Source organism: Phocoena sinus, chromosome 3 (genome assembly GCF_008692025.1).
Source record: "Phocoena sinus isolate mPhoSin1 chromosome 3, mPhoSin1.pri, whole genome shotgun sequence".
Taxonomy (NCBI): Eukaryota; Metazoa; Chordata; class Mammalia; order Artiodactyla; family Phocoenidae; genus Phocoena; species Phocoena sinus.
In genome coordinates, this window is record NC_045765.1 from 53814734 (window position 1) to 53826751 (window position 12018).

At 43.2% G+C, this 12018-nt stretch overlaps 1 protein-coding gene across 2 annotated transcripts in view; it reads left to right on the plus strand.

The window, feature by feature from the left end:
* Nucleotides 1–12018, plus strand: part of DIAPH1 (diaphanous related formin 1) — a 94269-nt gene that overhangs the window by 32798 nt on the left and 49453 nt on the right. For both annotated transcript variants that reach the window (XM_032628507.1, XM_032628508.1), the window contains 11 exons: nt 194–333; nt 1548–1656; nt 2116–2226; nt 2556–2674; nt 3345–3461; nt 4090–4205; nt 4735–4799; nt 5725–5904; nt 7036–7803; nt 8689–8803; nt 9333–9341. In XM_032628507.1, the coding sequence (XP_032484398.1) occupies nt 194–333; nt 1548–1656; nt 2116–2226; nt 2556–2674; nt 3345–3461; nt 4090–4205; nt 4735–4799; nt 5725–5904; nt 7036–7803; nt 8689–8803; nt 9333–9341 (1849 nt within the window). The remainder of the gene's footprint in view (nt 1–193; nt 334–1547; nt 1657–2115; nt 2227–2555; nt 2675–3344; nt 3462–4089; nt 4206–4734; nt 4800–5724; nt 5905–7035; nt 7804–8688; nt 8804–9332; nt 9342–12018) is intronic.

A 12018-nucleotide genomic window follows, 5' to 3' on the forward strand; every position in this document is an offset into this window, starting at 1 on the left:
CCTCATGGTAATCTAATTACACCTGCCAATGACACTATTTCCAAATAAGGTTACATTCTGAGGTAATGGGGGTTAGGACTTAAACATACGAATTTTGGGAGGAGGACCATTCAATCCGTAAGAACCCGTAAACTTGTCCTTGGTTAAGATGCTCTCATCTTTAAGCCTCCCTTTTCTCTTTTTGTCCTACCAGTTTGGAATCAAGACCATGTTGGAGACAGAAGAAGGGATTCTGCTGCTGGTCAGAGCCATGGATCCTGCTGTTCCCAACATGATGATTGATGCAGCTAAGCTGCTTTCTGCACTTTGTATCCTACCACAGCCAGAAGACATGTATGTGACTGGAATTATTTTTCTTCTCTATTTTTTTTATCGTCTTCCTTAGTCTAGAGGAATATTAAGTTGCTTGGGTGTCCACTTAGTCTTAAATACTAGGTAAGACTATATTTCTTACATGAACACTGTGTATCTTGATATTTAAGGAAGATTGTTAAGAGATGGAAGCTGTTCTGCATGTACCACTGGTTATCAAAGGTACAGCAGGATCTCCTAGATCTCCATTAATGTCTGTATTGTCTAGGACAAGGGTTTCTTTTTACATTTTTTAAAATTCAGAAGTAACACACCATTATTTTTAAAATTCAAACAACATAGAAGTATATGAAGTACAATTTAACAACGTCATCCCTTTGGCAAACCCTATTCTGCAGAGGTAACCACTGTTAATGGTGTGGTACAGTCTCATAGATCATTTTCTAGCACAGACAAATATTTACTAAATTCTAACACAGCTGCCACTCCAAAAGATGGTTTCTTAGAATTAAGGAAGGATGGCTTTTGCCTGTAAAGCCAATCTCATGTATAGGATAGATTTTTATTTTTGTGGAGGGGTTTGGTTTAACAAAAGCTAAATCATACCACCATTCTTTTCAACTTGTTTCTTTTTATTACAGTAGCTCTTGGACATTCTTCTCTGGCAGTACTTCTAGATCTATCTTATTATCTTTAGTGGCTGTTTAGCGTTTCATACTCTGTACGTCCCATAATTTAATGATTCCTTCATTGCTAGACTTTTAGGTAGAATTTTTTTTAGCACATTCCGACCCCTGCTCCAGATGATAAAAAATTTTATTGTCAATTCTTGTGCATATATTCTTTGTACATATATTATTTCATATTTATGTGTTTATGTTAGATAGATTTTCTAGAAGTAAGCCAATGTTATGTGCATTAAAAAATTGGTACTGTTAAATGCCCCTCCAAAAGTTGTACCAATTTATATGCCATAGAACAGGGGTCTTACTTTGGTAAATATAGGTAGGAGTCTGGGGCGGATTTTAGGGAGTGCATTTTTCTGAAGAGATGGTCCTTAGTTTCCTGTTGATCTGGCCTCTGCTCCAGGTGATGAGAAGAAGAATGTGAGAAATCCAGAACATTGATAATGTCTGTTTCCTAACTGATCTATGCCTCTGTATAATATCCCTGTTGTGTACCTGTCTGTGTCAGAGCACCCAGCCAGTTCTCTCCCTTTCCTTACTCTCTGGCAGGAATGAAAGAGTTTTGGAGGCGATGACAGAAAGAGCTGAAATGGATGAGGTGGAACGTTTTCAGCCACTGCTGGATGGATTAAAAAGTGGGACCTCCATTGCTCTCAAGGCATGTATACCTATGAAACGTGGCCCAAAAGTAGAATTCAAGATAGAAAGACTTAAGTTCATTTGACCTTTTAAGAGAACACATGGAGTGGTTAACAATGATATATATTTCAGAGTTCTTTCTGAAGGGAAAATGATTACCCTTCTCTCCAAGAAGGCAGAGAAAGAACTGTCTTCCTCATTATGAGATGGAAAAAAGTCATGGTATTTATTTACAAGCTAGAAAAACAAGGCCTAGAACAAATTATACCATAGAATCTCTGGAATCCTTTAGACCTCTGAACTCTCCAGACCTGTGTTTAAACCAAGTTGTATTGCTATATATAAGGAAGTCATTCTTGTAGTTTTTGTACTGAATCTTCTAGGTTATATTTGGGGGCCTCAGAATGCATGTAAAGAGAATGGAATCTTGATCTCTGGGAGTTAACATTGACACAGCTGCTGAATTTTCTTATTTTAGGTGGGATGCCTACAGCTGATCAATGCTCTTATCACACCAGCTGAAGAACTTGACTTCCGAGTTCACATCCGAAGCGAACTGATGCGCTTGGGGCTGCATCAAGTGTTGCAGGTGAGATGCAGCACTTCATTAGAAAGGCTGGGCTGGTTCCTTCCTGCTCTTATAACCCCATCATCCCTGGGAAGACTTTGGTTTTCAGTTTAAAAACCAGGTTGAGGGAGTGCCCTGGTGGTCTAGTGGTTAGGATTCAGCACTTTCTCTGCTGTGGGCCAGGTTCAATCCCTGGTTGGGGAACTGAGATCCCGCAAGCAATGCGGCACGCCAAAATTTAAAAAATTTAAAAAAAAAAAACAAAAAAAAAAAACAGGTTGAAATGTTTGGGTTTTTAACCAGCATAGGACACTTTTGGGTTCCCTGGCCTATACTTTTGCTGTTGACAGGACCTTCGAGAGATTGAAAATGATGATATGAAAGTGCAACTAAATGTGTTTGATGAACAAGGAGAAGAGGATTCCTATGACCTGAAGGGACGTCTGGATGACATTCGAATGGAGATGGAATATCCTTTTACTGACTGGGTTGAAGACACAAGACATTCAGTTGCATTCAGTTGTAGATCCCTGTAAGGAATGGTGTGGAGTTGATGACTTACACGAGGGCATTAGCCCTGTCTTCTTTGTAGATTAGGCAGGTGCCTTTTGATTGCCATTGGATATATTTACGTCATTGTGGACCAGAGAAGTTGGGAAAGGCGATCTGAGGGTTGCTCAACATGGAAGCAGCCATCAAAATTAGTATAGACCTCCTAGAACATGATAGCTTAGCTTATTAAGATGTAGAGCTGGTTTTGGGAGAACATAGACAAGTCAGGGAGTGAGGTTGTAATTTGCTCTCTTGTATGTTTCCATGAGACTGACGGGGAATAATTTGGTTACCTATTGATACTTGCCACAGGTGACTTTGAGGCAGTTACCTTTTTGTGTCTGTCTACTGCTCTATTTTCAAGCCAAGTACTAGGAGTTTTCTATCTCTGTGTATAGTACCCCCTGACTCACTGGTCCCCTGGCCAAAGAAAGTTTATAGAGCTTAAAGTTTAGGGCAGGGTTTACAGGAGGAACAGCTGTTAGAATAGAAGTGGCATCTTGCTACTTCTCCCGAGAGTTGGGCAAGCTACCTGTCAAACATAGTTTCTAAATATATGCTTTCCTTAGCCTCTTCTCCTTTTCCACTGACTTCAGTGAAGTCTTCCAGATTCTCTTAAACACAGTGAAGGATTCAAAGGCAGAGCAACACTTCCTGTCCATCCTGCAGCACCTACTCTTAGTCCGAAATGACTATGAGGCCAGGTAAGATGGTATACCTGTGGGAAGTTTTGAATTTGAGCCTAAGTGGAGAGTGCAAACTTCTTATATTCGAAGATTGTCTGTAGAGAGAAAAGGAAAAGACAAAGACATGGATTAGAGTTCATTTTTAGTTTCAGGCATAAAGGGAGTTGCCAGTTGTCCCTTTAATCCAACTGAAAGGCATCTCTGTGGAAGAGATGAGAGTGTATAAGGTGAACTGCCTCCCTCTTTTGGAACGGGATGGTGGGGTGGAGTGAAGATGATAGCAAAGGAAGGCAGCCATTTAAAGTTGATTGATGTTGGAACATGAGATTCAAGCAGTAGAGTAGAGATTCAGCAATAGTAGTATCCATCACAGGCAGGATCAAGCTCGAATTTTAGGTGGAAAAGGATTTGCACTCGGAGGCAGATGGCAAGAAGTTTTGACTATCTGAAGTAGATGGGGTAGCTGATGTGGAAGAGGGGGATTTCTTAGCATGGCAGCAATACTCTGTTAATTTTATGAAAAGGTCTTTTCCAGAACATTTATCCTCAGGTCCTTCTGCTGTCAAAGCAGTTAACTTTCTTGATCCTGAATACCAAAATTTTATTTTGGTTTTCCTTTAATAACCTTATTTTGTTTCTTCTGTAGACCGCAGTACTATAAGTTGATTGAAGAATGTATTTCTCAGATAGTTCTGTACAAGAACGGGGCTGATCCTGACTTCAAGTGCCGGCACCTCCAGGTTGATATTGAGGGATTGATTGGTAAGCATGTTTGTCTATCTGGTTCCATAAAACATTGCTTCTATCTTTCATTTTGCATCTTTCTTTCAGTGAAAATTTCAGAGAAGATACTTTTCTAGCCCCTGGTATTTCCATTTTCACCCTTTCTTAGGTGATATAACCAATACCTGTGCTAGGAATATATAGGCCTTTAGTTTATTTCTACATAATTCTAAAAATTTATCCTGTCTCATACACCACCCCATGTTTTGAAGGGACTTCAGCTATTGTCTGCTACTCCTGCTGGTCCCAGAGATTCATAAGTATTACTTGTAGGCGTTCTCTGTGCCACCCGACATGGTGGCCTTACTGCATAATAGGCACTCAGAAATTATATGTTGAACTTAACTGAAAGTTCCATTTCTTTGTCTAGTACAGAACATTAAGAAGGATTAGAAAAATAAACAAAAAGAACAAAGACTGCCCTTTGGTTATGTAGAAGGGCTTAGGCAGTGAGAGGGGAATACAAGAATTGGGAACTTGACTTCCTGACTGTTCGCCTTCTTTTTAGATCAAATGATTGATAAAACAAAGGTGGAGAAATCTGAAGCCAAGGCTACAGAGCTGGAAAAAAAGGTATGTATGAGAGATCAAAAATAATTGGAGTATATCTTTCTTTAAGGATTTTGATTTTTCTGACATGTGAAACAGTTACCTGTGATATATTCAGTGTTCAGCACACAGTAGCAGTTCCTAGGGGAACCCTTTCTGCTGTAGGTTACTCAGTGGAGAAAGTGGTGTGGATGTGATCATGAGGAGCTAGTCAGTCGTGAGTTTGCACAGTTCTTGGGCCCCTGAGCAGGAGGAAAGACAGGTGACACGCTCATATAACATTGACAGCACTTGGGTTTGCTTGACGACTCAGGCCTTTTATCCATAGAACAACAGGAACTGGAATATGTCTGAATTCTCTTTTTCTCTTTGATTAGGGACTCCTATTGTTTTTGTTTGTTTGTTTTTTTAATTTTTTTTTTTTTTTTGCGGTACGTGAGCCTCTCACTGTTGTGGCCTCTCCCGTTACGGAGCACAGGCTCCAGACGCGCAGGCTCAGCGGCCATGGCTCACGGGCCCAGCCGCTCTGCGGCATGTGGGATCTTCCCGGACCGGGGCACGAACCCGTGTCCCCTGCATCGGCAGGCGGACTCTCAACCACTGTGCCACCAGGGAAGCCCAAGGACTCCTATTGTCGATAGGTTTTTGATCCTTGAGAATCAAAATTGTGCACCTTAGCTGTCCTGGTTAAATGTCTTTAAAATCTTAGTTGTTGCTGTTTTTTAAAATAACTCCAAGTATAGATAGACTATGGAGATAATCCCTGGCTTCCCCCTCCTTTAACCTTGATTTTAAGGTCGAGATCATGGTGGCCTTTTTTCCAGGCATCCCTTGGGTCGGTGAGCTCGACAGATCAAGGATTAGCACAAAACAGTAAATTATGGGGACTAACACCTGGCCTTTGCTGAGTTGGAGAGCTTACTGGGAGCCTGATTTCTTTCTCCTCTAGCTGGACTCAGAGTTAACAGCTCGACATGAGCTACAGGTGGAAATGAAAAAGATGGAAAGTGACTTTGAGCAGAAGCTCCAGGATCTTCAGGGAGAAAAGGATGCATTGGGTTCTGAAAAGGAAAAAATTGCCACAGAGAAACAGAACTTGGAAGCAGAAGTGTCTCAGCTCACAGGAGAGGTAATATCTGAACAGAGAAGGCAGAGTGACCTGTAACTGCCATCAGCAGCCTCAGAGTGAGCTTGTGTTGGAGCAGGACTCTGTCATCTTACTCCCAGGGAGGGTTCAGATACTAATAGGTAATCTAGTTAGATGGCACATATTTTTTAAATCATAAGCTGTTTTGTTTTGGAAGTAAGTAATACATAAGATGGAAATTTTGGAAAATACAGAACACAAAGAATAAATGAGTCACAGTACTACCCAGAAATAAAGATAATAGCCTTCTAATAAATTTAGGAGTAAATACTGAACAAACTGTTCTCATATTTGCTATTTTTCTCTTATTTTAGTCATCTCTGGACAGATTTATGCCCACACACTCTCTGCAGTTATAGATATTTATATGATCTGTGATACTTGATAACTTGATCACCTAGGCGGTTATATAATTACCTGTATAGCACATATGTTAATTACGTACCTAGAATATTTGATTTACTTGATCTTTGCATTTTCTTTCTTTTTTAAAAAATTAATTTATTTTATTTTTGGCTGCATTGGGTCTTTGTTGCTGCGCGCGGGCTTTCTCTAGTTGCGGTGAACAGGGGCTACTCTTCGTTGCTGTGTGCAGGCTTCTCGTTGCGGTAGCTTCTCTTGTTGTGGAGCACGGGCTCTAGGCATGCGGGCTTCAGTAGTTGCAGCACGCAGGCTCAGTAATTGTGGCTCGCAGGCTCTAGAGCTCAGGCTCAGTAGTTGTGGTGCACAGGCTTAGTTGCTCCGAGGCATGTGGGATCTTCCCGGACCAGGGATTGAACCTGTGTCCCCTGCGTTGGCAGGCAGATTCTTAACCACTGCGCCACCAGGGAAGTCCCGATCTTTGCATTTTCTAATCAAAGGGAGAGTTTAACATAAACTTGGAAGTTGCCGTTTTAATGCAAAGCATACTGAACTAGGAACCTGAATTCTAGTTTTGTCTCTGTCACTAAATAGCTATGTGACTTTAGGTGGAGCCTTTCAACTGTCTGACTCCTTTCACTCCCTTCATGTGTAAAGTGAGAAGTTTGGATTAAGTAACTTCTTAGGTCCTTTCCAGCCCCAGTGGTCCCTGAAGTGGAGTGAGAAGTACTCCCATTGGTGTTATTTCTGTAGGTTGCCAAGCTGTCCAAGGAACTGGAAGATGCCAAGAAAGAAGTGGCTTCACTCTCCACTGCAGTTACTGCTGCAGCCCCTCCTAGCAGTGCTACTTTTCCCCCTGCCCCTCCTTTACCTGGTGACTCTGGGCCTGTCAGTCCCCCCTCACCCCCTTTACCAGGAGAGGTTAGCACAGCCTCCGCACCCCCTCTTCCTGGGGGTGGGGCCATTCCTCCTCCACCACCTCCTCCTCCTCCTCTGCCTGGGGGTGCCTACATCCCCCCACCCCCTCCTCTGCCTGGGGGTACCTGCATCCCCCCACCTCCTCCTTTGCCTGGGGGTGCCTACATCCCCCCACCCCCTCCTCTGCCTGGGGGTGCCTGCATCCCCCCACCTCCCCCTTTGCCTGGGGGTGCCTGCATCCCCCCACCCCCTCCTCTGCCTGGGGGTGCCTGCATCCCCCCACCTCCCCCTTTGCCTGGGGGTGTTGGCATCCCCCCACCTCCGCCTTTGCCTGGGGGTGTTGGCATCCCCCCACCTCCGCCTTTGCCTGGGGGTGTTGGCATCCCCCCACCTCCTCCTCCCTTGCCTGGAGGACCAGGAATGCTACCTCCCCCTCCCCCTCTTCCTGGTGGAATCCCTCCACCTCCTCCATTTCCTGGAGGCCCTGGTATTCCTCCACCTCTCCCTTTTGGAGTTCCTGCAGCCCCAGTTCTGCCATTTGGATTAACCCCAAAGAAACTTTACAAGCCAGAGGTACAGCTCCGGAGGCCAAACTGGTCCAAGGTGAGAATTTCTGTCCATCTCTTCATCAGTAGATTTTAAGAGACCACTTCAGTTTCCTACTTTGTGTTTTGTGCATGGTTGGGCTTCCCTTTCTTACGGCTCACATCTGTCTGTCTTCAGGTTTCACTCATGTGTATGTTTATTCAGCAAATAATAGGCAAATCCTATATGCTGGATATCGCTCGGGAGAGTTCTTCGAGCCCTATACTCTGCTACAAAACCTAAACTTATTCTTAAGTTAATATTTTTGCCCTTTTCTCTGAGGATATGAGTGCCATGGGATACCACACAGTTTGATAATAGTCATTTCACCAGTCTGCAAGGTACTGATAAATTTTGCTGATCCAAAAGTCATGGATTTATGGATACAGCTCCCTACCACTCCCACCCACCCCCACACCGGTAAATAAGTTACACAGGATATGTTTGCATGGCACAGTGTGTGTTTGAGAGCGCTGTGATTCTGCATCAGCCTTTTGCTTCTGGAAACCAAGGTAAAATAAAGGAGCTTAGGGATTTGTTCATAAAGTGAACGAAGTTGGTACAGTTCACCACCCTGATGGGAAAAGTGTAATGTAGAGCAAGGGAAGATGTGAAATAAAGCCTTAATGCTTCTAAAAGTAGAGGATTTGGGGTTAGAAAGAGGATAAGCAGCATAACTGATTCTAGTTGTTGAATAATCACCAATAAACACATAACCTGGAATCATCGTCTCCTGGTCCCACCACAAAGAGCATAGCTGTTCTCTGTGTCTCAGGTTAGTCTTATTCTAGTATGATGTTGACAATAACCAGCCAGCTGCTTCTTTTGCATCTTAATCAGTTTTCTAGGATGGAAAGTACAGAGCTCAGTTTAGTAACTCTTAACACCTGCCTGTATCCACAGTTTGTCGCTGAGGACCTTTCCCAAGACTGCTTCTGGACAAAGGTGAAGGAGGACCGATTTGAGAACAATGAACTTTTCGCCAAACTTACCCTTACCTTTTCTGCCCAGACCAAGAGTGAGTCCTTTCCTCTTTCGTGCAAAGGGCCAGTGTAGGACTTAGAACATTTGTTAAGGGGGTCTCCCATTTCTTTCCCTTCCCTGGGTGAGGGTTGAAGAGAGCTGGGAGTTCCTATTCAGAAGAAAATAAGCTGGTTTTGTATTCTGGGGATGCTGGAGTTGGCAAAGAGAACTGTTGCATGTACGTATTTTTCCCCCCAGTTTTTTTGCATGTAGGTATTTTACATGCATGTAGTTATTGTACACAAGTGTAACTTGTGGGGATATGAGGTTAATGTGACCGAGCTCAGGCTGGTCTGAGAGTATCATTTTGATGATACTCTTGAATGGATTCTGGCACTGCCTTTAAGGCACCTTCTTTAGACCTACATATGTAATTGATAAGAGCTGAGCAGAGTCTTTAGTAGGTGAGGTGGCTGAACAACTGTCTTTTTACAATAACAAAGAACCATATGTGATCCCTTTTCTTTTTTCCATTTCTTTCCAATATCTGATGCTTTCTCCTTCCTGGCACTTTGCTCCTGCAGCTTCGAAAGGTAAGAATACAGAAGAGCCTTGTAGCCGGGTCTCTTGAATATTAGAGAAAAAAATGAAACAAATGTAAAGGGATTTCTCTTTAGAAAACTAAGACTAGAAATTGGGGATTGATTTCTCTTTTGCTAGTTTTTTTTTAAGAGTCCAGAAGGACCAGTAGCTCTGATGTTAGCTGACAGGGAAGAAAATTATTTTAAGTTGAAGCTACAATATACTTGCTCTTTCTTTGGAAGAGCAAGTATATTGTACTTGCTCTTATGAGGTGAGGGACAACTTAAATAATAACACTGTTACTTTACATTTGTGTTGTATTTTACAAATTTCAAAGTGCTTTAACATATTCTACCCTATTAGGACTGCAAAGAAACCTTATGAGATAGGTTGGGTGTATATTATCTCCGTTCCATAGCTTACATAGCCTTATTAGTTAGGTAGCTTGCCTGAGGTTTTATATGGCCAGATGCAGGGGTCTTGACTTCTGGTCTGTCTTTTCATATAAATTCTTGCTTTTCTTCTTCACCTTCATATCTTCCCCTTTATTTTAGAAGAGCTGATCTATTTTGCCCTTTTCTTTCTTCACTTCCTAATTCTTGTGGTTTCGTGCTGTCTTGTGATGGGACACTTACAGTTATTTCCCCAGAGGGATGCAGTATTTGCAAGATATTGTCATGTACCTAATGACAGTTATAACCTAATAATTTTGTATTTCCATCTTCTTCCAGCTTTTTTGTTTGTTTAGAGGTTTATTATGACCCTAGTGATGACAATTAAGTGCAACTTCAGAGCACTCCTCCCTCCCCCTGCCAGTAAATAAGCATTTTTAAAGACAGTTACTCCTTTTTTCCTTAAGTGATCTGATGGGACTAGGCTGCACTTCATTCTAATAAGATACCTAACAGGGAGTTTTCTGGTGGCCTAGTGGTTAGGATTCGGTGCTTTCACTGCAGAGGCCTGGGTTTGATCCCTAGTCAGGGAATTATCCCGCATGCTGCATGGCATGACACAGCCAAAATACAAAAAAAAAAAAAAAAAAAAAAAAAAAGAAAGAAAAAGAAAAGAAGCCTGTGCCTCTGGCAGCCCCTAGTTACACGTAATGTATCTAGGAGTCAAAGATCACAGTGCTCAGGCCTGCCCTGTTGCCCTAGCATTCTGGGCAAAGTTGCCTTTTCCTTTAAGAGATATATCACCTTCTGAACTAAAGTTCAGCTCGGAGAATTACTTCTACCTGCTATTAAAAATGCTGTGATAGGGCTTCCCTGGTGGCGCAGTGGTTGAGAGTCCGCCTGCCGATGCAGGGGACACGGGTTCGTGCCCTGGTCCGGGAAGATCCCACATGCTGCGGGGCAGCTGGGCCGGTGAGCCATGGCCGCTGAGCCTGCGCGTCCGGAGCCTGTGCTGCGCAACGGGAGAGGCCACAACAGTGAGAGGCCCGCGTACCGCAAAAAAAAAAAAAAAAAAAAAAAATGCTGTGATAATGACCACTTATACTACTCTAGAATATCAGCAAAGACTCGTTGACAATCAAAATCAAATTTGCTAATTTGTAAGTTCACAGAATACATCCCTGTGTTAGCCTCTGGTGTCTTTTTCTTTCTGGTGGCTGCATTCTGAGTGCCACTGCAAATGTACACTGACTGGGTCCCTTTTCCTCCCTGCTCTGTCACCATCCTTCTTTTATCCTGTACATTTGTATTGCTGTTGATTGCAGTGGAGTTTTCTGCAGTTTAGTGGTTTGCCTCGGCATTTTATTCCCACTGTGAATTGGTATGTAGTGTGTGTGTGTGTGTGTGTGTGTGTGTGTATTTTTTTTTTTTTGGCTGTGTTGGGTCTTCATTGCTGTGCAAGGGCTTTTCTCTCTAGTTGTGGCAAGCGGGATCCACTCTTCATTGCGGTGTTCGGGTTTCTCATTGCGGTGGCTTCTCATTGCGGAGCACGGGCTTTAGGCGTGCGGGCTTCAGTAGTTGTGATTTGCGGGTTCTAGAGCACAGGCTCAGTAGTTGTGGCACACGGGCTTAGTTGCTCCGTGGCATGTGAGATCTTCCCAGACGAGGGCTTGAACCCATGTCCCCTGCATTGGTAGGCAGATTCTTAACCAATGTGCCACCAGGGAAGTCCTGGTATGTAGTGTTGTTTTTTTTATTAATTAATTAATTTTTGCCTGTGTTGGGTCTTCGTTTCTGTGCGAGGGCTTTCACTAGCTGCGGCGAGCGGGGGCCACTCTTCATTGCGGTGCGCGGGCCTCTCACTGTCGCGGCCTCTCTTGTTGCGGAGCACAGGCTCCAGACGCGCAGGCTCAGTAGTTGTGGCTCACGGGCCCAGTTGCTCCACGGCACGTGGGATCTTCCCAGACCAGGGCTCGGACCCGTGTCCCCTGCATTGGCAGGCAGATTCTCAACCACTGCGCCACCAGGGAAGCCCTGTAGTATTTTTTAAATACCTAAGCAAGACCTTATCTCATCGTTTGTTATTTTCAACAGTGTAACCAAACTTTTTAATGTTCTTTTAGCCTTCAATTTCTGCCCTGGAAACTATTTTCTTTTCATTGATGATTCTAACTTCCTGACAGCTTTGGCTCCCGCCCCCCCTCTTAAATTATTCTTAGAAATCTCTGTATCTTAATCTGAAAGGAATAAGTATGAATTAGTCAATTTAGTTTAGTTTAGTGTCAGTATTGATTTT